The sequence below is a fragment of the Moschus berezovskii genome, chromosome 7 (assembly GCF_049115385.1).
Source record: "Moschus berezovskii isolate FMDL1 chromosome 7, NW_MosBer_1.0, whole genome shotgun sequence".
NCBI classification, from domain to species: domain Eukaryota; kingdom Metazoa; phylum Chordata; class Mammalia; order Artiodactyla; family Moschidae; genus Moschus; species Moschus berezovskii.
In genome coordinates, this window is record NC_142466.1 from 110,517,984 (window position 1) to 110,542,212 (window position 24,229).

Consider the following 24,229-nt stretch of genomic DNA (forward strand, 5'->3'; position numbering starts at 1 on the left):
TTAAGAATCCTGGAAATAGGGTGTTCGCCTGGGAAAGGATCCTGGAAGGTTCCCTCTCCAGCCCCACGGCCTCAGCTGGAGTCAAGCCCTGACATCCAGGCCCTATCCCTATAGCCACTGGCCCAGCCCTCCTCTCTCCTCCTCTTTCTCTTCCCGCCCCCTTATCCCTTCTTCTTTTTCTGCTGCCCTGGCCCCTCCAGTGAGTGGCGGAGATCTAAAAACAGTCCAGCCAGAAAGCATCTTCCTGCCCTGGGGTGGTCCCAGCCCATAGGGATGGTCCCAGCCCCATGGGGAGGATGAGGAATAGAAGGACATGCCCTGCTGGGGCCCCTGGTTTTCTGGGGCATCCACAATGGCTAAGGCAGGCTTGTGGGACCAAGGCTGGGGGCATCGGGCAGAGGCAGGGACTAACAGGGCTCCTGTTTGCTTCTTTTCTTCTGCGGCTGCCGCCTCCCGCCCGGGCGCAGTGTTTAGTGTGGAAGGGGCCCCTGAGAATCGGGCAGGTAAGTCCTCGGTGGCAGCCCACCTCCCTGTCCCCAGCTGAGCTCTGAGACCTGGTTACTAGTGTGCTAAGGGCCATGTGTTCTCCCACAGACCCCTTCGACCAAGGTGTCGTGGCCACTGACGAGGTGAAGGAGGAGCCCCCGGAACCATTCCAGAAAATCGGGCCAAGTATGCAGGCCTCTCTCTGGGGCCGGGGCCGGGTGGGGAGACAGGCAGGGGGTGGCCGAGGGGCAGCGGGGCAGGTCCCACTCCTGGAAGGGGTAGTGTTGGGAATCCTGCAGCAACTGGCTCTGGCCAGTGAGCCACTGGCCTCCTTGTACCTCACTTTGCCCACCTGTCAAATGGGTCAGTCACTCTTGGGACTTTAGGTTTTGAGAAGCAACAGGACAGCACAGGGTCCAGGTCAGGGCAGTGAAGGCAGCACAGGCTTGGTGGCTGGTCTGTCAGCCATCCTGAGCCCCGGCTCCTCACCTGTGGAGTAAGGGGGATGCTGTGCCACAGGTTTGTTGGGGGATTAAATGAGATCATGGATGTAAATCACCTATTCGTTAGCACAGTGCCTGGTACATAGTAGTGCTCAGAAAATGCTGTTGTTGTTTTTGTCGAGTGGGTTTATTAGCCAGTGAAGCTGTCCAGGGGAGCCACATGCGGATGCTCTAGTCTTCACTGTAGTAAACCCCTGGGGGGCAGGAGCCATTCACTTGACCTGCCTGTTTGCAACGTGTGTGTCGAGTGTCGTAGGGACCCAGCAGTGAGGGGGACAGATGTGGCCCTGTTTTGGGTAATTTACACGGTGGGGCCGGAGGCGGGCATTCAGTTAAGAAGTGAATAGGTACAGCATAGAAGCATGGGGAACAGCGAGGCCAGCAGGCGACTGACCAGCCTTGGGAATTCAGGCGGCTTCTGTGTGGGGCTGAGAGTGGGGACGAGCGCCTGCACCCATGTGAAGGCAGGAGGACTGCACTTGTCTCAGAAACTGAAAGGCAGATCGGTTCTGAGTTCAGGTCTTAACAGAGCCTTGGAAACCAGAAGAAAGCAGTTAGACTTCATCCCTAGGGGACCGAGCCAGCGTTCACCCAGTGGAGAAGGGACTTGATCAGACTGGCAGTTTAGGAAGGTATTTTGGCTGCTGCAAGGAGTATGGATTGGGGTGGGGCGCGAGGGCGGGGTTCTCACAAGTGAGACCAGTCCAGCCCTTCAGGATTTTGCATACTTGCTCCTTCCTCTGTTCCCATGTCTCTCTTACTACTCAGCGAGAGGAGACCTCCGCTGGCACTGCTTGTGGCAGTGAGAATTAAGGCACCTTGTGAAAATATACACAACGTACCTAGATTGAAGGGATGAGGAAGTTTAGCAAAGGAGTCAAGGAAGCTGGAACAGCGAAGCCAGAGACAGGTGTCAGAGGATGGGGACTGGCCCTGGGAAAGCGCTGGATGGGCCTCTGAAGAAGGACCTTTCTCCTTCCTCTCCTTTTCTTTACGTCTTAAAACACTCAGGGAACTGGAGATGTGATACCGTCTGTAAAGGGGTTCCATGTGCTTGTCATGTGCATGATAAACATCTGATGAACAGTGACGTTAAAATATTCTTGAAGAAAATGGTGAGATCCTTCACACTGGAACTGCTGGAAGAGAGACTGTGGGAAAAGCCAGATGTAAATCAGACATGCCCCATGACAGACATGCGCAGACCAGCACAGGACAGGGACATTGGGATCTCTGACCCTGCCTTTGCACTGCTCCAGTTCCATCTAACAACAGCCCCAGCACAGCAGCCCCACTTCCATCTGTAGCAGCATAATTAGGAAGATTGAGTGTAGACTACGTAAGCTGTAGAATCACACAACTCCAGGTTTGAATGCTGACATCCCCAATTTACTGGCTGCTTACCCCTCTTGAAAGTGGCTCAGTCATGTCCGACTCTTTGTGAGCCTGTGGACTGTAGAGTCCATGGAATTCTCCAGGCCAGAACACTGGAGTGGGTAGCCTTTCCCTTCTCCAGGGGATCTTCCCAACCCAGGGATCAAACCCAGGTCTCCCACATTGCAGGCGGATTCTTTACCAGGTGAGCCACCAGGGAAGCCCAAGAATACTGGAGTGGGTAGACTATCCCTTCTCCAGCAGATCTTCCCAACCCAGGAATCGAACCAATGTCTCCTGGATTCCGCCTGCAATGGGGGAGACCTGGGTTTGATCCCTGGGATAGGAAGATCCCCTGGAGAAGGGAAAGTCTACCCACTCCAGTATTCTGGCCTGGAGCATTCCATGCACCATATAGTCCATGGGGTCGCAAAGAGTTGGACACAGCTGAGCAACTTTCACTTTCTTTTACTCCTTCTCAGTGTCCTTTGACTCATGTATAAGTTGGGAACAAGAACATCTATCTCAGAACTTCCCTGGTGGTCTGGTGGTTAAGACTTCACCTTCCAATGCCAGGGGTGCCAATTTAGTCTGTGGCAGGGAGCTATCCCACATGCCTCAGAACCAAGACATTAAACAGAAATAATGTTGTAACACGTTCAATAAAGACTTTTTTTTAAAAAAAGAACATCTATTTCTTCTCCAGTGCTATTAGAGGATGCCCACATCAGGTGTCTAACCCAGCGCCTGGATCATGTTCCGGGCTTAACAGATGAGTGAAGTTGCCGAGAGATAGTTGAGGGTTTAGAGCCATCCCAAAGATGAACCCCAGCTCTACACTTCATGCCTGCGTGATGTCCTGCAAGTTTTGTAATCTCTCTAATCACAGGAGTGACAGTAAAACTCACCTCTCAGGATTGCTGTGCTGATTAGATGAGATTATATTTGTAAAGGAATTAGCATAGTCCTTGACATTGACATGGAAAACATTAAATACGTGGTACCTGTTAATTACCCAGAAAGGTACAGAGCAAGCTGAAACTTGTCCTTTGTGTCAGTATCTGCATCTGACAGGCAGCCGGTTGCTGGGACCTGGGAGGAATTATCACAAATTATATGGAAGAGAATTGCATTGAGAAAACTGAACTGAGTTTGGCTCCCAGCATGACGCTGTGGAACTGAGATGTCTGTGTAAGAGTTACAACTCAGGGGCTGCCTTGAGAGATAAGAATCCTGCTTCTTGGGCTTCTGCCACTTTTTGTAAGCTGGCTGACGCTACAGACCCGTGATGGTGATGAGCCACAGAATAAGGGGAGCTGGTAGAAGTCGAGTGCCCCGTGGAGAGACTAGTTCCCATGGGTTGAGCTCTGTAGGTTAAAAGAGGAGAGACAGCAGCAGCAGTACATGCTGGGAAGTACACCTTCCACATCCACGTCAATTGTGCGAATTAGAGAGCTAGGTGCTCGGAGGAAGCCAGAGCCAGAACAGAGCAGAGGAGTCCTGCCAGAAAGGGGGAGTTGGTCTAAGAGGCTCCCTGTGACAGCTTGCTCTTCAGCTGCAGATCTGAGAACTGCTCCCGTGGTGATGGTCTGCCATGATAATGGGACGATCAGGGACAATTCATTCAAGTCTGTTGACACAGAGTAAATCTGGATTTAGAGGTTACTTGATTTTCATACCTAGATAAGGAAGCATCCAGTCCCAAAGAAAGGCCATGCCAAAGAATGCTCAGACTGTCGCACAGTTGCACTCATCTCACACGCTAGCAAAGTAATGCTCAAAATTCTCCAAACCAGGCTTCAACAGTATGTGAACCAAGACCTTCCAGATGTTCAAGCTGGATTTAGAAAAGGCAGAGGAACCAGAGATCAAATTGCCAACATCCATTGGATCATCGAAAAAGCAAGAGAGTTCCAGAAAAACATCTATTTCTGCTTTAGTGACTATGCCAAAGCCTTCACAAGAAACTGTGGAAAATTCTTCAAGAGATGGGAATACCAGACCACCTGACCTGTCTCCTGAGAAATCTGTATGCAGGTCAAGAATCAACAGTTAGAACTGGAAATGGAACAATGGACTGGTTCCAAATTGGGAAAGGAGTACATCAAGGCTGTATATTGTTACCCTGCTTATTTAACTTATATGCAGAGTACATCATGCAAAATGCCAGGCTGGACGAAGCACATGCTGGAATCAAGATTGCCGGGAGAAATAACAATAACCTCAGATATGCAAGGAGATCCAACCAGTCCATTCTAAGGGAGATCGATCCTGGGTGTTCATTGGAAGGACTGGTGCTAAAGCTGAAACTGCAGTACTTTGGCCATCTCATGCGATGAGTTGACTCACTGGAAAAGACTCTGATGCTGGGAAAGGTTGGGGGCGGGAGGAGAAGGGGACGACCGAGAATGAGATGGCTGGATGGCATCACCGACTCTGTGGACATGAGTTTGAGTGAACTCCGGGAGTTGGTGATGGATAGGGAGGCCTGGCGTGCTGTGATTCATGGGGTCGCGGAGAGTCGGACACGACTGAGCGACTGAACTGTACTGAACTGAACTGAACAGATATGCAGATGACACCACCCTTATGGCAGAAAGTGAAGAAGAACTAAACAGCCTCTTGATGAAAATGAAAGAGGAAAGTGAAAAGTTGGCTTAAAACTCAACATTCAAAAAATGAAGATCATGGCATCTGGTCCCATCACTTCATGGCAAATAGATGGGGAAACAATGGAAACAGTGAGAGACTTTATTTTTTGGAGAGGCTCCAAAATCACTGCAGATGGTGACTGCAGCCGTGAAATTAAAAGACACTTGTTTCTTGGAAGAAAAGCTATGACCAACCTAGACAGCATGTTAAAAAACAGGGACATTACTTTGCCAACAAAAGTTCATCTAGTCTAGGCTTTGGTTTTTCCAGTGGTCGTGTATGGATGTGAGAGTTAGACTATAATGAAAGCTGAGCGCAGAAGAATTGATGCTTTTGAACTGTGGTGTTAAGTCCCTTGGACTGCAAGGAGATCCAGCCAGTCCATCCTAAAGGAAATCAGTCCTGAATATTCATTGGAGGGACTGATGTTGAAGCCGAAACTTCAATACTTTGGCCACTTGATGCGAAGAACTGATTCATTGGAAAAGACCCTGATGCTGGGAAAGATTGAAGCCAGAGGAGAAGGGAACGAGAGAGGGTGAGATGATTGGATGGCATCACCAACTCGATGGACATGAGTTTGAGTGAGCTCCAGGAGTTGGTGATGGACAGGGAAGTCTGGCGTGCTGCAGTCCGTGGGGTTGCAAAGAGTCGGACACAACTGAGCGACTAAACTGAAGGAAGAGTGACTTGAAAAGTTTCTGGTTTTTGTTTTTAAAAAAAGAAAACTTGGGAATTACAAAAATTCTGCATGACAAGAAAAGGAGTTTAGGAGACCCAGAGGAAGAGTACGCCTCGAAAGTGATGGACCAGCGAGCCTGGGAGAAGATCTTGTTGGACACCCACAGTCGAGTATGAGAAATATGACCCTAGTTCAGTCTGGCTACCATAACAAACTACTCCAGACTGGCCTACATAACAGAAATTTGTTTTTTTCACAGTTCTGGAGGCTGAAGTCTGAAATCAGGGTGACAGTATGGTTGGTTTCTGGTCCAACCTCTTTCTGGCTGTACTCACGTGGTGAGAAGGAATTATAAGGATACTAATTCCATCGTGAAGGACCCCCCCACCCCCCACACCCTGCCTCCATTCTCATGACCTCATCTAAACCTAATTACTTCCCAAAGGCCCCATCTCCAAATAGCGTTGCATTGACATCTATTTTGGAGATAGGGCATCAGCCTCTAAATATGGGGGTAGGAAACTGTTCAGTCCATAACATGACCTGCGTGAGAAAGGAAGCTGCGTCATGGAAAAGCAACAAGATGAAAAGGCAAGCAGAGAGGAGTGAGAGGAGAAGAACGGGAGAGAGAAAGGAAATAGAAGAACAGAATTGGTGTGTAATTAAAGCCTTCATTAGAGATAGCAAACACCAGAATCGGTCTGCAGAGACGGAATTAATGATGTGAAGGACAAACTTGAACAGATGAGCATCGTAAGAGGAAAACGTGATAAATACAGAGAATAGGGAACCTGTTCCAGGTCACTGGTGTTCCTCTACCAGTGGGCCAGAAGCAGTACTCCAAAGACTCAATAGAAGAAACAATTGCTCAGCTAAAGGAAGAGCTGTGTGTGCAGATTCAAAGGCGTGTCACATGTCAGGTAGTCAATATAAAATACCCATAACTAAAAGATATTAGTGACTCCTTAAGGGGGAAAACCATACAGGCACCTGGAAATAAAAAAGCAAATTATTTTCAAGTGACTCAGTGACTCTGAGGTGGACTTGCCTCGGATTTCCCTACAATACTAAATACTGAAATGTTGTGGAGTGTGTTCTGAAGGGGAAAGGTTGCAATCTTAAGGATTTTATATCTAGACTAATTTTTATTTGTGTGTAAAGAAAAAAGCAAGGGCTCAAAATCAGGCTGTTTCTCCTGTGAATCCATCTTCAAAAAAAATTACTTGAAGATATACTCCATTGAACTGACTGGTTGAATAGATTTAAGGGCTCAATTATGAGGCATTAATTTATAGTCCCATCACTTCATGGCAAATAGATGGGGAAACAGTGGAAACAGTGTCAGACTTTATTTTTTGGGCTCCAAAATCACTGCAGATGGTGATTGCAGCCATGAAATTAAAAGATGCTTACTCTTTGGAAGGAAAGTTATGACCAACCTAGACAACATATTAAAAAGCAGAGACATTACTTTGTCAACAAAGTTCCGTCTAGTCAAGTCTATGGTTTTTCCAGTGGTCATGTATGGATATGAGAGTTGGACCATAAAGAAAGCTGAGCGCTGAAGAGTTGATGCTTTTGAACTGTGGTGTTGGAGAAGACTCTTGAGAGTCCCTTGGACTGCAAGGAGATCCAACCAGTACATTTTAAAGAAGATCAGTCCTGGGTGTTCATTGGAAGGATTGATGTCGAAGCTGAAACTCCAATACTTTGCCCACCTGATGAGAAGAGCTGACTCATTTGAAATGAGTCAACCTGATGCTGGGAAAGATTGAGGGCAGGGGGAGAAGGGGACGACAGAGGATGAGATGGTTGGATGGCATCACCTACTCAGTGGAGATGGGTTTGGGTGAACTCCAGGAGTTGGTGACGGGCAGGGAGGCCTGGTGTGCTATGGTTCATGGGGTCACAAAGAGTCGGACACGACTGAGCAACTGAACTGAACTGAACTGAATTCATAGTACGAGAGGACTTGTGGTGAATACTGAACCCAGGTAAACTAGAAGTAAGTTTAAAATGTTGCAAATCTGATTATAAAATTAAATGAGGAAGACAGATTATTCTAAAATATTAAGAATGAACTTTCACAATGGAGAAGGAAGGAACAGGTGAGGGATACAGTGAAGTAGGTTAAGCCAGTCCTACTCATAGTGTGGTCCCCAGACCAGCAGCATCAGCACATCCTGGAGGCCTGTTAGAAATGTTAACTCTCAGGCCCTACACCAGACCTGTGGAATCGGAATCTCCAAGGTGGGGCTTAGAAATCTATTGTAACAGCTTTTCTTGATGATTCTTATTCAGGCTAAAGTTTGAGAGGTACTGAGTTGAACTGCCTTTCTCAATGGTAATAGATATAAAAATTGCACTTCTTGCCTGAATATAAAAATTAGAGAAATGTATCTTTTCTCTGAAAGCAAATGAGACCATCTAAAAGCAATGGAGAATATTGGGAAATGATGGCATACCAGAGAATAATGGAAAGGCAAAGAAAAGGGTTCATACATCAACCAACCAAAAGCTAAGGGAATAAACCAGAAAAAAAAAAAAGAGTCATAAAAACAAGTCAATAATAGCAATGAAAGCAAATGTCATAATTTCCTTTATTAGAAGACAGAGATTCTCAGGTTAATTTAAAATAGTTCATGGAAGTCCAGTCATTAGGAGTTGATGCTTTCACTGCTAGGGCCTGGTCTCAATCCCTGGTCAGAGAACTAAGATCCTGCAAGCCACATGGTGCAATTAAAAAAAAACAACAACAACAACATCCAGTTGTTACTAGTGTAATAGAGACACAACTAGTTAATGCCTTATTTTTTACACTTCTCTTTCCCAGGGAGCACTTCCCTACTGTCTTAACTAAACTAATTCCCTGCTAGGGTTTCCATAGCACTGTTAACATCTTAAGAACACCTGTTGTGTTTAGAATTTTAAATGTGTTTGTGTCATTATTTGTATTTCCTTTCTCCATTTCTAGACTCTAAGCTCCTTAAAGGCAGGAACCATGACTGTTTTTGCTTAACATTTTGTGTCAGCATTTAGCAGAGTACCTGTTTGATAAATGAAAGTACAAAAAATTTTAGGATAATGGCTTTAGACACGTGTGAACAAGTCGCAGGAAGAATCTAACACAGTCATTATCAAGAATTAATAATATTAATGTGAATACCAGGCAAACTAATAAAACAGTATAATTAAAAGTTGGAGCAGTAGCTCTTAACTTTCCCACACTTCAGGATTCTCTGTAGGACCTGTTAAAACAGTTTGCTGGATCCCATACCCAGGATTTTTCTTTCAGAAAATCTTGAATAAGTCCCGAGGATTTGCATTCCTAACAGGTTCCCAGGTGATGCTAATGAGGGACCCGCCATCATTTGAGAAGCACTGTGTTAGAAAACAGAGCTTCCCCAGTGGCTCAAAGGTAAAGAATCCACCTGCCAAGGTGGGGACTCAGGTTCAATCCCTGGGTTGGGAAGATCCCCTGGAGAAGGAAATGGCACCCCACTCCAGTGTTCTTGCCTGGGAAATCCTATGGACAGAGGACACTGATGGGCTCGAGTCCATTAGGTCACAAAAGAGTTGGACATGACTTAGTGACTAAACAGCAGCAACAGTGTTAGAAAATAGTGTAATATTAATAAAGGATTCAGTTCACAGTGGAGGTTTTGATCTCATGAGCCTGTCTGCATCAAATGACATTATATCTAATATACAAAATAATTTTAGAAACACAGTCAAATGGGAGAATTGATCACAACACTTAGTCTTTGACAGAGTGAGAAGAGAAACAAGATTGTATAGTCTGAATAAGACAATTAATAACAGTTGATCTAACAACTTAAAAGCCTACAAAGAGCAAATAATATATCTTTGCCAGTGTTGATGATTCAGTTACAAAAATTATTTAGCTTCTAAAATTTTTTAAGCTTCTGTATGCCAAGAAAAAGATGTAAACAGACTAAGAAACCAATCAAGAAAAAGTACATGTAACTTATAGAACAAAGTGTTGATGTCCTTAATCTATAGACTTCTTAGCGATTTTAACAAGGTAAACATCCCTACAGAAACATTGACTGTAAATTCAAATAGGAAAGCCAAAGAAGAAAAACCGTAGTTCATTAATCCTGAAAAACAGCTTCCTTAGTACTCAGAGAAATGGAAAATAAAATCAACAGTGCAATATATTTCTCCCTCTCAGGCCCAGTAAGAAGATGATAGTATTTAACTCTGGAAGCAGTCATTTTCATATTTTTCTTATGGGGATGAAAATTGACCCAACCTTTCAATAAGTAGTTGGTGCTTTGGTGATCAAAAGCCTTAAAAACACACACCCTTAATTTATCCTGAAGAAGTATTGTGCACTGATTATGAGCAATAATCTTTATTTTGCAGTGATGTGCAAAAATAATGAGCAGATGTGCAAAAATTTCTACGAGGATAGAGATCGCAGCAGTTTTTTTTCAATAAGGAAAGAATTTTGAAACAATCTCAGTGTCCTCTGGTTTAGGAGACTGGCTCAGCAAATTTCAAAGTCCAGTGGGAACCAGGCAGCCAATAAATGCAGTGGAGATCAATCCTTATTGATTTGAGCAAGATGTCCACAAAATATTGTCAATTGAATGCACCAGGTTACCAAGAGCATATAGATCAGGGCCGGTTAATTCAGGGCCCGTAGAAGACTGACAGCTGATGTCAGTGAGAGGTGAGATGGGAGTGAGAGGCGGGGTCTAGGACAAGTGGCCAGGTGAGCGCTCCTCCCCATGGGGTACCTGCTACTCTTTGTGTGGGGATTGTAGATGATTGAAGTTTCTCTTATACTTAAAATTTTGTATTTGTATTTATCAGTATTTTATAATTTTCCCCCAGTGAACAATATTACATCAGAAATTTTTAAGAAGAAAGAAGTTAGGCAGTGCCAAAAGAGAGGTAAAGATGAAGTCCGGTGGGACCCGAGAGGAAGAGGTGACCCCTTCTGCCAGGGGGTGGGGGTGTGTGGGGGCAGGGAACGTCCTGGAGATGAGGGGACCCAGGTGTGGCTGTTGCAGAGGGCAAGGCTTGACGGGGTGATGAAGAGGTTAACACTGGAGGTCAGTGAGTTCACCGCACGATTCCTGAGCACCGGGGTCTGGGGGTGGAGCCATGGAGGAGGACAGCGTGTGCCAGGTACTGTTCTAAGCCTGTGACATACAAATTTAATCCTCACAGCAACCCTATAAGGTGGGCCTGTCGTTACCCCCATTGTACAGAAAGGAAAACTGAGGCTCAGAGAGGTTAAGAGATTTGCCTAAAGTCACACAGCTTGAAATAGAGGAGTTGGGATTTGAACCCAGGCAGTCTGACTCAAAGGGGCTGCTGATTCTACCTGGTGGTCCCAGAATGAGGAGTTCGGGGGGCGGGAGCACACTGCTGCTTCTGGATGGGAACCAGGTCCCCATTCCCACACTTCTCTCTTCTTGGACAGAAACCGGCAATTACACCTGTGAATTCTGCGGAAAACAGTACAAGTACTACACGCCCTACCAGGAGCACGTGGCCTTACACGCCCCCATCAGTGAGTACCTTCTCTGTTTGGGGGACGGATGAGCCAGCCAGAGGCTGAGGCTCTGGAGTTTTGCCAGGGGAGGGCAAAAGCAGGGATGAACTTGTGCCGGGTGGGCCAGTCCCTTGGTATTCAGGTCTGACCTGGTGCCACCTGCCTGCAGGAGCTGGGAAAGTCCCACCCTTAAGCCAGGAACACCTGAGACCTCCCCCGAAGGCCTCAGAGGCCTGGGGCCCACGGGGATCTGGGGTTCGGAAGGGTGGGCATCACTTGCCCGAGTCCCTCAGGGGCCTTGTCCTCACCGCTTCCTGTTTGTTGCTGTTCAGTTGCTAAGCCGTGTCTGAGTCTTTGCAACCCCATGAACTGCAGCACGCGGGCTTCCCTGTCCTTCACTTTCTCCCGCAGTTTGCTCACACTCATGTCCCTTGAGTCAGTGATGCCATCTTCGAAGCATCATGTGGTTCCTGAGTCCTCACCCCTGAAGCCAGCACCTTCAGTCTGAACCAGTGCAGGGCCTCGTGCAGGCTAGAGCGTGGTTGGCTAGATGAGACAGCTTTGCCCTTGGAGGTAGGAAGGGTGAGAAGTCAGAAGGAGTGCCAGGCCAGGCCTCAGAAGCCCCGGGTATCAGCTCCAGCGGGGTCACAGGCTTGTGTGTGGCCTTGGGCAGGCCCCGTCCTGCCTCTGGCCCCCAATCTCTCCTTCCTCCCCTGGCCAGGAAGAGAAAGGGTTCTAAGGACCCCTACTACAGGGACACTCTGGCCTTCCATTCCGATTTGCCAGCTTCCTTTCTGGGTGTCAGAGGTGCTATATCCTTAGATCCCCAAGTATATGAGCCCTCAGTTCTCAACCAGAGTCCTGCCAGGGCGGGGCTTAACCAGAATTTCAGGGTAGCAGGGGGGGATGTTTACGAGGTCTTTGGGAGTATCTCTACTTTTGTTTGTCCCAAAAGAGCTGCGGGGACCTCCCTCTACAGTCAGTGGGTGGAAAGATTTAGGTTCAGGAAGGGGGAGGGATTATGCAAGGTCATCAGGGTTCAAGGTGTCTGGAGTGTGGGAGGCCCGACCCTCCTTGAGCCCTGATATTGGCACAGGCACGTGATCCCCTGAGGGCCTTCAAGTGGGCAGGGAGAAGTGTTCAGAGCCCCTGAGGGTGGTGGAGGCAGCTTCCCTAAGATTCTTGTCCTGCTCGGCCCCTGACTGCTGCATGACCTTTGAGTCTGTCACTTCTCTGGGCTCAAGTTTCCCTCCTGTGGGAGCTCTCAAGGTCTTTTCAGCCCAGGAGTCTGGGTTCAAGTCATCTCTTCCTTAAGGAGACCCTCAGGTGGGCGTCTGCAGTGGCCCAACTAGAGGACCATGTCCCACTACCCATGCTAAGGATGTGTGGGTTACCTGGCAAGGTCCTGCGAGTCGGGGAGAGAGGACCCAGTTTCCGCTTGGTGGGCACTGACCCATTCATTTTGCCCATTAGCGTTGCTGCTGCTGAGGCATTAGGGCTGTGGTTTGAGCGCCGTCACTCAGACCCTTCTGAGGGCCCCACTGTCCGTGGGCGGGGAAAGGGGCCGCTGTGCGCGGACACCTGCTTCCCTGTGCTCTCCAGGGTGCGCTTACAGTCGTTCACCCCGAGTGCGTTACAGTGGTGGTACAAAGCCAGCCTGCCACTTGGGTTTCAGCCTTCGAAGGAAACTTCAGTGCTGTTTCTTCTCTTTCCCCCAAATGACTCTTGGCACAAGTTGAATAAGATCATGGAGTTAATAAGAAGAAGGACTTGGCTCTGAGCCCTGACAAGCAACCTCCAGGCCCGTGCTTATAACTGTGAAGTTGTCCTGCATCACGTGTCAGGTGGTACAGTGGGAATGGGTACTTCGTTTGCTCCCTGATTCTTTTCCCCCAGCGTCCAGGCACTTCTCTTCTGAAGGGCTGTCCTCTCCTCCTTTCCTCTCTTCGTTGTTCTGTCTATTGTGGACTCTTTGTCTTTCTGTTTGTTGAATGCATCTCTTTATTGCTGAAGTCTAGAGACTCTGGGATCATCTGTGTTTAAAATACAGAGTGAGAGATTTAGGCTAAATGAACAGAGGATTGATTCTTAAAGCGAACCAAGAAATAGCCCCTCCAGTGGCCTTTGGATCTAGTGATTTGTATGTCCATAGGTTCTGTGTGGAATTGGGAGCTGTACTTGATGGCTTCATCAAGGGTAACCAGGGCCAGGCCTTGAGAGCCCCTAGGTCTGGCAAGAGCATCCAGAGGGATGTAGGCTGACTGTGGGTGGGAGAAGATTCATACATGTTGTTGTATATATCAGCTCTTTTTTTTGTTAACTTCTTAGCAATATTCTGTTGTGTGAAAATACCAGTTTGTTTAGCCATTTGCTGGTTCATTTGAGTTGTTTCCAGCTTTAGACTGTTACAAATAAAGCTGCTGTGGAAATGCTTGTACCAGGCTCTCTGTGGACATGTGTTCATTTCTCTTGGATAAATTCCAGTGAGTAGAATTGACAGGTCATAGGGGAGCACGTGTTTACCCTTTTAAAAACTGACAAACCATTTCCCAAGATGACTATAGCACCTTACACTCCCACCAGCCGCGGATGGGAGTTCCACTCACTCCAAATTCTTGCCCACATTCGGTGGTAGGAAGCTATTTAATTTGAGTTAGTCTGGTGAGTGTGTAGTGGTATTTCACTGTGGTGTTAATTTGTGTTTTCTTGATGACTAATGATGTTGAGCGCATTTTCATTTGTTTATTGGCCATTTGTATATTTTACTTTGGGAACTGTTGAAGTCTTCTGACCATTTTTTTGGTTGGGGTGTTTTTTTTTTTGTTAAATTGTACCAGTTCTTTTTTTTTTTTGGCCACACTCCGTGGCATGTGGGATCTTAGTTCCCCTGAGGGATTGAACCCACACCCCCTCGAGCATTGGAAGCTCCAGAGTCTTAACTGTTGGACCAGCAGGGAGGTCCCTAGGGGTTCTTTATATGGTCTGGATCCAGGTTCTTTGTCATGTATACATGCGCATATTTTGTTGTTCCATCACTCAATTGGGTCTGACTCTGTGACCCACGGACTGCAGCGCGCCAGGCTTCCCTGCCCTTCACCAGCTCCCGGAACTCGCTCAAACTCATGTCCATTGAGCCAGTGATGCCATCCAACCATCTCGTCCTCTGTCATCTCCTTCTCCTCCCGCCTTCAGTCTTTCCCAGCATCAGGGTCTTTTCTAATGAGTCACCTCTTCACATCACTGGAGCTTCAGCTCCAGCATTGGTCCTTCCAGTGAGTATTCAGGGTTAGTTTCTTTTAGGATGGACTCATTTGATCTCCTTGCAGTCCAAGGGACTCTCAAGAGTCTTCTTCAACACCACAGTTCAAAAGCATCCGTTCTTTGGCTCTCAGCCTTCTTTAGTTCCAGCTCTCACATCCACACATGACTGCTGGAAAAGCTGAAGCTCTGAGTAAATGTAAAATGAACATGTTCTGTTAGTCTTCGGTGGGATTTCAGTGTTGATTTTCATTCAGGATCTTTTGATGAGCAGCTATTTTTCATTTTTAATGATCTAATTTATCAATTTTTTATGACTAGTGTTTTCTCAGTTCTACTCAGGATTCCTTGTCTACCTCAGTAGTGAAGATATTCTCCTTTATTATATTTTAGAAGCTTTCTACTATCAGCTTCTGCATTTTAGTCTCTGATCCATTTCAAGTTAATTTTTGTGAATGATGAGAGGTATGATTTGAGATTCACTTTGTACCATATGGATATCTGCTTGTTTCAACACCATTTGTTGAAAAGATTGTCCTTTATATTACATAACATTGGGACCTTTGTTGAAAATCAGTTGAATGCATGAGTAAGTGTGACTTTATTTCTGTTCCACTGAGCTATTTGCCCATGTTTATGCCAACATGGTCTTATTTACTCTTAAGTCTTAAATCAGGTGCTTCCAGTTTTTCAACTTTGTGTGTTTTTAAGAAACAGGGAACTTTGCCTTGCAATATAAATATTAGTCTTCTTGCCAATTGCTATAACGAAATTACATCTTGGATTTTGTTTAGGATTACACTGAATCTGTGGACCAATCTGGGGAGAATAGACTTCATAATATTTGATCTTCCAATTCATGAACATAGTATGTCTCTTCATTGGTTTAGGTCTGTTTAAATTTCTCTTAGCAATAATTTATATTTTCAGAGTAGAGGTCTTGCACATATTTCATTAAATTATATCTAAGTTTTTTATGGTCTTTTTTATGCTACTGTGGTTTTTTTATTTTCAGTTTTTGTTGCTATTACATATAAACAATTTTTGTATATGGAATTTGCATCCTACAATTTTGAGAACTTCACCTGTTAGTTCTGTTAGCTTTTTTGTAAATTTCTTGAAATTTTTCTTGTACCTACTCATGTCATCTACTAATAAAGACTGCTTTACATCTTTTCTTCTAATCTGTATTCCTTTTATTATTCTTTCCTATTATGCTGATTAGGACCTTCCAGTTAGATGTTGAATAAAGGAAATGAGTGGATGTCTATGTCTGGTTCCTAATCATATGGTTCAGGTTTTCATCATTGAATTTGATCATTTTCACCATAAAGCATTGTATTAGCTGAAATAGGTTTTCATAGATACCTCTTCATCTGTTAAGAAAGTTGCCTTCTATTTCTAGTTTATGAAAGTTTTTGTCATAAATTGGTGTTATGTGTTTTTTCTACATCTATTGAGCTGATCCTATGATTCTTATCTTTTATTCTGATAATGTGGTAAATTACATGGATTGATTTTTTTTAAGTTATCATACCTGTTAATTATTAAAATACATTGATTATCAGAAAACCATGAAATGAACTAAAAAACATTACAGAATTGGAATGCTTCTTCTCCAGAAAAATGACTTCTTTTTTTAAGCTTCTTTTTCTTGGAAAGGCATCTAAATTACTTTGAGACCTAGGGTAGTTTGTAGAGTTAATCTGTTATCAAGCATGTGTTTTCTGATTACTTATATCTAAAATTCCCTAGGGTTTTCAGTTCAGTTCAGTTCAGTTCAGTTCAGTCGCTCAGTCGTGTCTGACTCTTTGCGACCCCATGAACCACAGCACGCCAGGCCTCCCTGTCCATCACCAACTCCCGGAGTTCACTCAAACTCATGTCCATCGAGTTGGTGATGCCATCTAGCCATCTCATTCTCTGTCGTCCCCGTCTCCTCCTACCCCCAATCCCTCCCAGCATCAGACTCTTTTTCAGTGAGTCAACTCGTCGCATGAGGTGGCCAAAGTATTGGAGTTTCAGCTTTAGCATAAGTCCTTCCAATGAACAACCAGGATTGATCTCCTTTAGGATGGACTGGTTGGATCTCCTTGCAGTCCAAGGGACTCTCAAGAGTCTTCTCCAGCACCACAGTTCAAAAGCATCAATTCTTCGGCGATCAGCTTTCTTCACAGTCCAACTCTCACATCCATACATGACCACGGGAAAAACCATAGCCTTGACTAGACGGACCTTTGTTGGCAAAGTAATGTCTCTGCTTTTTTATATGCTATCTAGGCTGGTCATAACTTTCCTTCCACAGAGTAAGCGTCTTTTAATTTCCTGGCTGCAATCAGCATCTGCAGTGATTTTGGAGCCCAAAAAAATAAAGTCTGACACTGTTTCCACTGTTTTTGCATCTATTTCCCATGAAGTGATAGGACCAGATGCCATGATCTTAGTTTTCTGAATGTTGAGCTTCAAGCCAACCTTTTCACTCTCCTCTTTCACTTTCATCAAGAGGCCTTTGAGTTCCTCTTCACTTTCTGCCATAAGGGTAGTGTCATCTGCATATCTGAGGTTATTGATATTTCTCCCAGCAATCTTGATTCCACCTGTGCTTCTTCCAGCCCAGCGTTCCTCATGATGTACTCTGCATATAAGTTAAATAAGCAAGGTGACAATATACAACCTTGACGTATACCTTTTCCTATTTGGAACCAGTCTGTTGTTCCATGTCCGGTTCTAACTGTTGCTTCCTGACCTGCATACAGGTTTCTTAAGAGGCAGGTCAGGTGGTCTGGTATTCCCATCTCTTTCAGAATGTTCCACAGTTTATTGTGATCCACACAGTCAAAGGCTTTGGCATAGTCAATGAAGCAGAAATAGATGTTTTTCTGGAACTCTCTTGCTTTCTCCATGATCCAGCGGATGTTGGCAATTTGCTCTCTGGTGCCTCTGCCTTTTCTAAAACCTGCTTAAACATCTGGAAGTTCACGGTTCACATATTGCTGAAGCCTGGCTTGGAGAATTTTGAGCATGACTTTACTAGCATGTGAGATGAGTGCAATTGTGCGGTAGTTTGAGCATTCTTTGGCATTGCCTTTCTTTGGGATTGGAATGAAGACTGACCTTTTCCAGTCCTGTGGCCATTGCTGAGTTTTCCAAATTTGCTGGCATATTGAGTACAGTACTTTCACAGCATCATCTTTCAGGATTTGAAATAGCTCAGTTGGAATTCCATCACCTCCACTAGCTTTGTTCGTCGTGATGCTCTCTAAGGCCCACTTGACTTCACATTCCAAGATGTCTGGTTCCAGGTGAGTGATCACGCCATCGTGATTATCTTCATCATGAAGACTTTTTTTGTACAGTTCTTCTGTGTATTCTTGCCACCTCTTCTTAATATCCTCTGCTTCTGTTAGGTCCATAACATTCCTGTCCTTAATCAAGCCCATCTTTGCATGAAATGTTCCCTTGATATCTCTAATTTTCTTGAAAAGATCTCTTGTTTTTCCTATTCTGTTGTTTTCCTCTATTTCTTTTATTGATCGCTGAGGAAGGCTTTCTTATCTCTCCTTGCTGTTCTTTGGAACTCTGCATTCAGATGCTTATATCTTTCCTTTCCTCCTTTGCTTTTCACTTCTTTTCACAGCTATTTGTAAGGCCTCCTCAGACAGCCATTTTGCCTTTTTGCATTTCTTTTCCATGGGGATGGGCTTGGTCCCTGTCTCCTGTACAATGTCACGAACCTCCGTCCAGAGTTCATCAGGCACTCTATCTATCAGATCTAGACCCTTAAATCTATTTCTTACTTCCACTGTATAATCATAAGGGATTTGATTTAGGTCATATCTGAATGGCCTAATGGTTTTCCCTACCTTCTTCAATTTAAGTCTGAATTTGGCAATAATGAGTTCATGATCTGAGTCACAGTCAGCTCCTGGTCTTGTTTTTGCTAACTGTATACAGCTTCTCCATCTTTGGCTGCAAAGAATGTAATCAATCTGATTTCGGTGTTGACCATCTGGTGATGTCCATGTGTAGAGTCTTCTCTTGTGTTGTTGGAAGGGGGTGTTTGCTATGACCAGTGCGTTCTCTTGGCAAAACTCTATTAGCCTTTGCCCTGCTACATTTCGTGCTCCAAGACCAAATTTGCCTGTCACTCCAGGTGTTTCTTGACTTCCTACTTTTGCATTCCAGTCCCCTATAATGAAAAGGACATCTTTTTTGGGTGTTAGTTCTTAAAGGTCCTGTAGGTCTTCATAGAACTGTTCAACTTCGGCTTCTTCAGCATTATTGGTTGGGGCATAGACTTGGATTACTGTAATATTGAATGGTTTGCCTTGGAAACGAACAGAAATCATTCTGTCATTTTTAAGATTGCATCCAAGTACTGCTTTTCGGACTCTTCTGTTGACCATGATGGCTACTCCATTTCTTCTAAGGGATCCCTGCCCACAGTAGTAGATATAATGGTCATCTGAGTTAAATTCACCCATTCCAGTCCATTTTAGTTCACTGATTCCTAGAATGTCGACGTTCACTCTTGCCATCTCCTGTTTGACCACTTCCAATTTGCCTTGATTCATGGACCTAACATTCCAGATTCCTATGCAATATTGCTCTTTACAGCATCGGACCTTGCTTCTAGCATCAGTCACATCCACAACTGGGTATTTGTTTCGCTTTGGCTCCATCCCTTCATTCTTCCTGGAGTTATTTCTCCACTGATCTCCAGTAGCATTCTGGGCAACTACCGACCTAGGGAATTCCTCATTCACTATCCTATCATTTTGCCTTTTGATACTGTTCATGGGGTTCTCAAGGCAAGTATACTGAAGTGGTTTGCCATTCCCTTCTCCAGTGGACCACATTCTGCCAGACCTCTCCACCATGACCCGCCCGTCTTGGGTGGCCCCACATGGCATGGCTTAGTTTCATTGAGTTAGACAGAGCTGTGGTCCATATGATCAGATCAGCTAGTTTTCTGTGATTATGATTTCAGTGTGTCTGCCCTCTAATGCCCCCTCCCAATACCTACCGTCTTATTTGGGTTTCACTTACCTTGGTCGTGGAGTATCTCTTCACAGCTGCTCCAGCAAGGTTTTACCTGGCTTTTAATATCATTTCCAAAACTGACCCTTCAACAGTGGGAAACTACAGTCCTAGGATTAGGAGAGTGATCCCAGATTCAGTCTTTGGTCCATTAATCGTGGTCATAGTCAAGAAAATATATATTTCTGGTGTTTTTAAGATACCAGAAGTATTAATATCTCATCATCCCAATAAAGTGCCTTATTTAAAGTAAATAATTTGTCCTGTGTATGCATCCATGAAAGCAGCACACAGTCAAGATAATGGACATGCCCGTCACCCCCAGAAGTTTCCTCGTGCCCTTTTATAACCCTTCACTCGCCTCTTCTCTCTTCCTAGGCGAGCACTGCTCTGCTTCCTATTACTGCAGGTTAGTTTACGCATGTTCTGTGGTGGGGGTTTAGTCACTCAGTCATGTCCAACTCTTGCAACCCCATGGGCTGCTGCCTGTCCATGGAATTTTTCCAGGCAAGAATACTGGAGGGGGTTGCTGTTTCCTTCCAGGGGATCTTCCCACCCAGGGATCGAACCCTTGTCTGTTACATCTCCTGCATTGCAGGTGGATTCTTCTACTGTCTGAGCCACCAGGGAAGAAGGCCCATAACGTTTTCGAGAATCTTGCAGATATGGAATCTTATCTACTATGTGTGGTGGGGTCTGGCTTCTTTTATTTAAAGATTCATCAATGTTTAACTGTATCAGTAGTTCATTCCTTTTGACTGATGAATAGTAGTGCTCCGTTGTCTAAATATGGATACCACAATTTCCTTCATCTGTTTACTTATGGATTGACATTTGGTTGTTTCCAGTTTGGAGCTGATAAAAATAATGTGTCTTACTATGGACAAATGCTTTCATTTCTCTTGTATAAGTTCCTCGTCTGGATCATATGGTAGGTGTATGTTTAACTTTTAAGAAACAGTCAGACACTATGCCATTTTACAGTTCAACCAGCAGTGTATTTTACTTTTCTTGTAATCAGTTCAGTTCAGTATCTCAGTCATGTCCGACTCTGCGACCCCATGGACTGCAGTATACTAGGCTTCCCTATTCATCACCAACTCCCAGAACTGGTCAAACTCATGTCCATTGAGTCATTCTTGTAATGTTCTTGTCTAGATTGGGTTTTAGAGTAATGCTGGCCTCATAAAGTGAGTTGGAAGAGTGTTCCCTGAGTATAGTGTCAATTAGGTTAAGTTGGTTAATAATGTTGTTCAAATCTCTTTATTTTGGCACTTCCTGTGTGCCTTTTGGGCACTTCCTGTGTGTCAGAGAATGAGCCCTGGTTGGGCCAAACTGGCGGAGTCCCTCCCTCACAGAACATAAGGATAATGGGGAAAAAGACATTGGTTGAAAGATCACACCATGTGTCTCTGTTGGTGGTGGTCAGATCTTAGAAGGGAAGAGGAGAGGGGACTGAGAGATACATGACCCCATAGGGCATCAGGGAGGGCTTCCGGCGGAAGTGATGTGTAGGTGGAGCTGTAGGACCTGAAGCAGTGATCCAGGCAGAAACAAGGGAGGAACATTCTAGGCTGACGAATAGCATGAGCAAAGGCCATGAAGCTTGGAAGATTAGGGCACTGTAGATTGAGGGGTCAGAGGTGGTCAGGTCCCAGGCCAAAGCAAGCAGGTGATGCTCTAGGGTTCATTGTATCAAGTGTTTTGGGATGTCCTGAGCTTCTGCCGCAGGGAAACAAGGGCGCTCGCACATGGATGCCAGGATTTTGACAGCAGGATCGAAGACCATAAGATCTGATCCAGAGGGTCTCCTAGAAACCATTCTGCATTTGGAGATGAGGCCTAAGAGGGGAAGCAGTGTGCTCTGTTCTTTGCTCAGGAATTCTCTGTCCCTTGCACAAAGGTGCCCAGAACATGTGTTAGTGCCTAAGGGGAACACGTGGTCTTGCACGAAGGCTTCCATGGGAAGCTGGCAGCATTGGGCCCCGTCTCATCCTGGCCCTGACTTTCTGTGCAGCCATAAACTTACTAACCATCTGGGCCTTGATTTCCTTAATCCTAAAAAAATACCTTTAATACCTGTTTACATTTGAAGAGTAGTTTATTCAGGGTGCTTCTGTGACTTGTGTGGATTCTCGTAAAATCCCGGTGAGGTCGGTAGTGCAGAGATGGGTGTCCCGCTTTTATCGGCGGAGTTGAGGTGGGGAAACTGAGGCCAAGACCACGGAGGCCAGAGGTGACTGACCTGGAATTCAGAGGTGGGCCGGGCTCACGGCACACTTGATGCTGGTTCCATTACAGCGAACCACGAGCTGTGGTCCCCAAACTGTGCTTCAGGGAGGTGGGGGAGAAATCAGAGATGGGACTCTGGATGTCTCCCTCGAGGTCTGATGTGTAGATTTATTCTGTGGCCAAAAAAGAAAATTGGAAAGTGTGAGATGAGCCGCCTTCCAGTTGGATTCAGGGCCTTCAAGTTCCTTTTCTCTGGAAGGAAAGGAGAGGGAAAGGGAGGACCTCTGTAGGTGACCTTCCCCACTTGCTCCTCTCCAGGTCCTGACAGAGACTGAGAATCCAGACCGTGGGGCGGGGGCTCTGGGGGAGAGTAGTGGAGGACAACCATGTTCTCTGCAGTCGGAGCCTGGGGGGTTTCTTTCCAAGTTCAGGGGGCAGGTGAGGTCTTGCTTACGGGCCATGACTGAAGGACTCCCCACCCACAGCTCTTGGCATCCAGCCTCTGCTGTGGTGGGAAGGTAGTGACTCCCCAAAGGGACAGGGGGGCAGCCTGCGTCCTGTGAGCCCACCTCAGGGCCTTGAGTCCTGTGTGACCTTGAACACGGCCCAGCCTTCTGCTTCTCTGGGCCTGGGCTTCCCCTCCGGCCAGGGATGGGCAGAGGTGGAGGAACAGAGAGTGCCCATTTGCTCTCTGGCAGTGAAAGCGGCGAGCGCAGCATCTGTGCCAGGATGGGCACTGCCCTGGGGGCGGGGGTAAGGAGGCCTCTCCTCTCCCCCGAGGCAGGCTGCAGGGCAGGGTCCTTCTCAGGCCCCAGCCAGACTCTGTGGCAAGGTGGTGCCCTCAAGATGTTCCCACTGCTGTGGGTCCTGTGAGCCCCGGTCAGCACCAGAGGGGTCCCTTCTCTTGCCTCCTGATCCACTGTCACCCTCAGTGGAGAGAGTTGCAGTTGAAGCCACTGCCTCCCCTCTTGGTTTGAAGGTGGCACTGTGGTCGCGTTCAGGGGCTTGCCAGCTCTAGTAACCACGTCTCCAGGCCGTGTGAAGGGGGCAGACTGCTGCCAGCCGAGACCGCCAGGGCTGGAGACCACCTGAGGGTCAGGTCCCCACACACACAGCCCTGCTCTCAGTAAGCCCAGCTTCTGCAGAGGATGCAGGCCAGGGAGGCAGGGGATCTGGGGATCGGTGACACAAGCTGCCCTTGACACCACCAGGGAGCTGCTGCACTTACTTTCCTTAAAGCCTCGGTCTCCGGGTTGAGCACTGTCCCCTGAGAGCATCCACCCCAGGCAGTGTCCAGGAGCACCACCAGCCCCTCTGCCTGAAACCATGGGGCACATCAGCCCTCTGCTCTCCCTTCCCCCTGCCCCACCCTGCCCCAGCCAGTTGGCCCTGCTAGTCTCTGCCTCTCTCTTGTCCGCTGTATCCTCTGAGCCAGCCTGCCTTAGGAAGGAAAGAGGCTTAGGGACCTACGTTTCAGAAAATGCGTTTGACCCTGGGTTGACTCATCTAGGTGCCCCAAGCGTGGGTCCCAGGGCGAGTTCTGAGATACTCAGAGCCTGGACTGTTCAAGGGGTAGAGGTAACCCACCCTGTGGACTGGTCAGTGGCCTCCAGGTTATGGTGAGTGAGCTGGCGAGAAGCCGGAGAAGGTTCCAGACTCCCATACTTTGTCAGACTCCAGGTGGTAGCGAGAGAGGAGTTTCGACCCTCGCGCGTAGGGGTCTGTGGCCCAGGTCCAGGGGCCCTCGGCGACTGAGAGCGTGACCCTCTCAGGTACTGCCCCCGGGTGGGAGCCACCGGACGATCCAGACACAGGCTCTGAGTGTTCGCATCCAGAGGTCTCCCCGTCTCCACGCTTCGTGGCAGCGAAGACTCAGACGAACCAGTCGGGGAAAAAGGCTCCGGCCTCCGTGGTCCGATGCGCCACCCTCTTACACCGCACCCCTCCAGCCACCCAAACCCAGACGTTCCGCACTCCAAACTCGGGATCTCCAGCAAGCAAGGCGACCGCAGGTACCGACGGCCTCTGTTCCCTTCACGCTCCCTCCGCTGCCCGCCCCTGTCCCCCCCGCCCCGCTACAGCAGTGCCCGCGGTCATTTGTTCCCTTGCAAGAGCGAGGGTGGAGGGCCCGTGGCTCTCTGGGACGGATCTGGGTCCGTGCTCTGCCTCCTGCCGGCTCTGTGATTCTAACGAGCCACCTAGCCTCTCTGAATCTGGGTTTTCTTACCCTAAGTCAGAGGGTTGTACAAGATGGTTTGCAAACTAACTTTTTTAAGCAGGAGAGTGTTTTTCGTAAGTCATGGCCTATGGGGTTTTAAATTTTTTAAAATTATTTGCTAATGTTTAAACGTTAGATGTTCTTGTGAAACTTGATTTCTCGCTGACATGGAAAAGTCAGATCTGGCAGTCCTGGGCTCACTTTCCTGCAGGGCAGCCAGTTGCCTTGAGGCTGAGTCACGGAGCATGTGCGCT

The 24,229-nt window shown here is 46.6% G+C and overlaps 1 protein-coding gene across 16 annotated transcripts in view; it reads left to right on the plus strand.

Annotated features, from left to right (window-relative positions):
• Positions 1–24,229, plus strand: part of ZNF618 (zinc finger protein 618) — a 212,010-nt gene that overhangs the window by 154,071 nt on the left and 33,710 nt on the right. For 8 of the 16 annotated variants that reach the window (XM_055427638.2, XM_055427643.2, XM_055427641.2 and 5 more), the window contains 5 exons: positions 468–503; positions 595–672; positions 10,561–10,620; positions 11,156–11,245; positions 23,530–23,769. In XM_055427638.2, coding sequence (XP_055283613.1) covers positions 468–503; positions 595–672; positions 10,561–10,620; positions 11,156–11,245; positions 23,530–23,769 — 504 coding nt within the window. The remainder of the gene's footprint in view (positions 1–467; positions 504–594; positions 673–10,560; positions 10,621–11,155; positions 11,246–23,529; positions 23,770–24,229) is intronic. The other 8 variants (XM_055427645.2, XM_055427647.2, XM_055427648.2 and 5 more) reach the window with 5 other exon arrangements.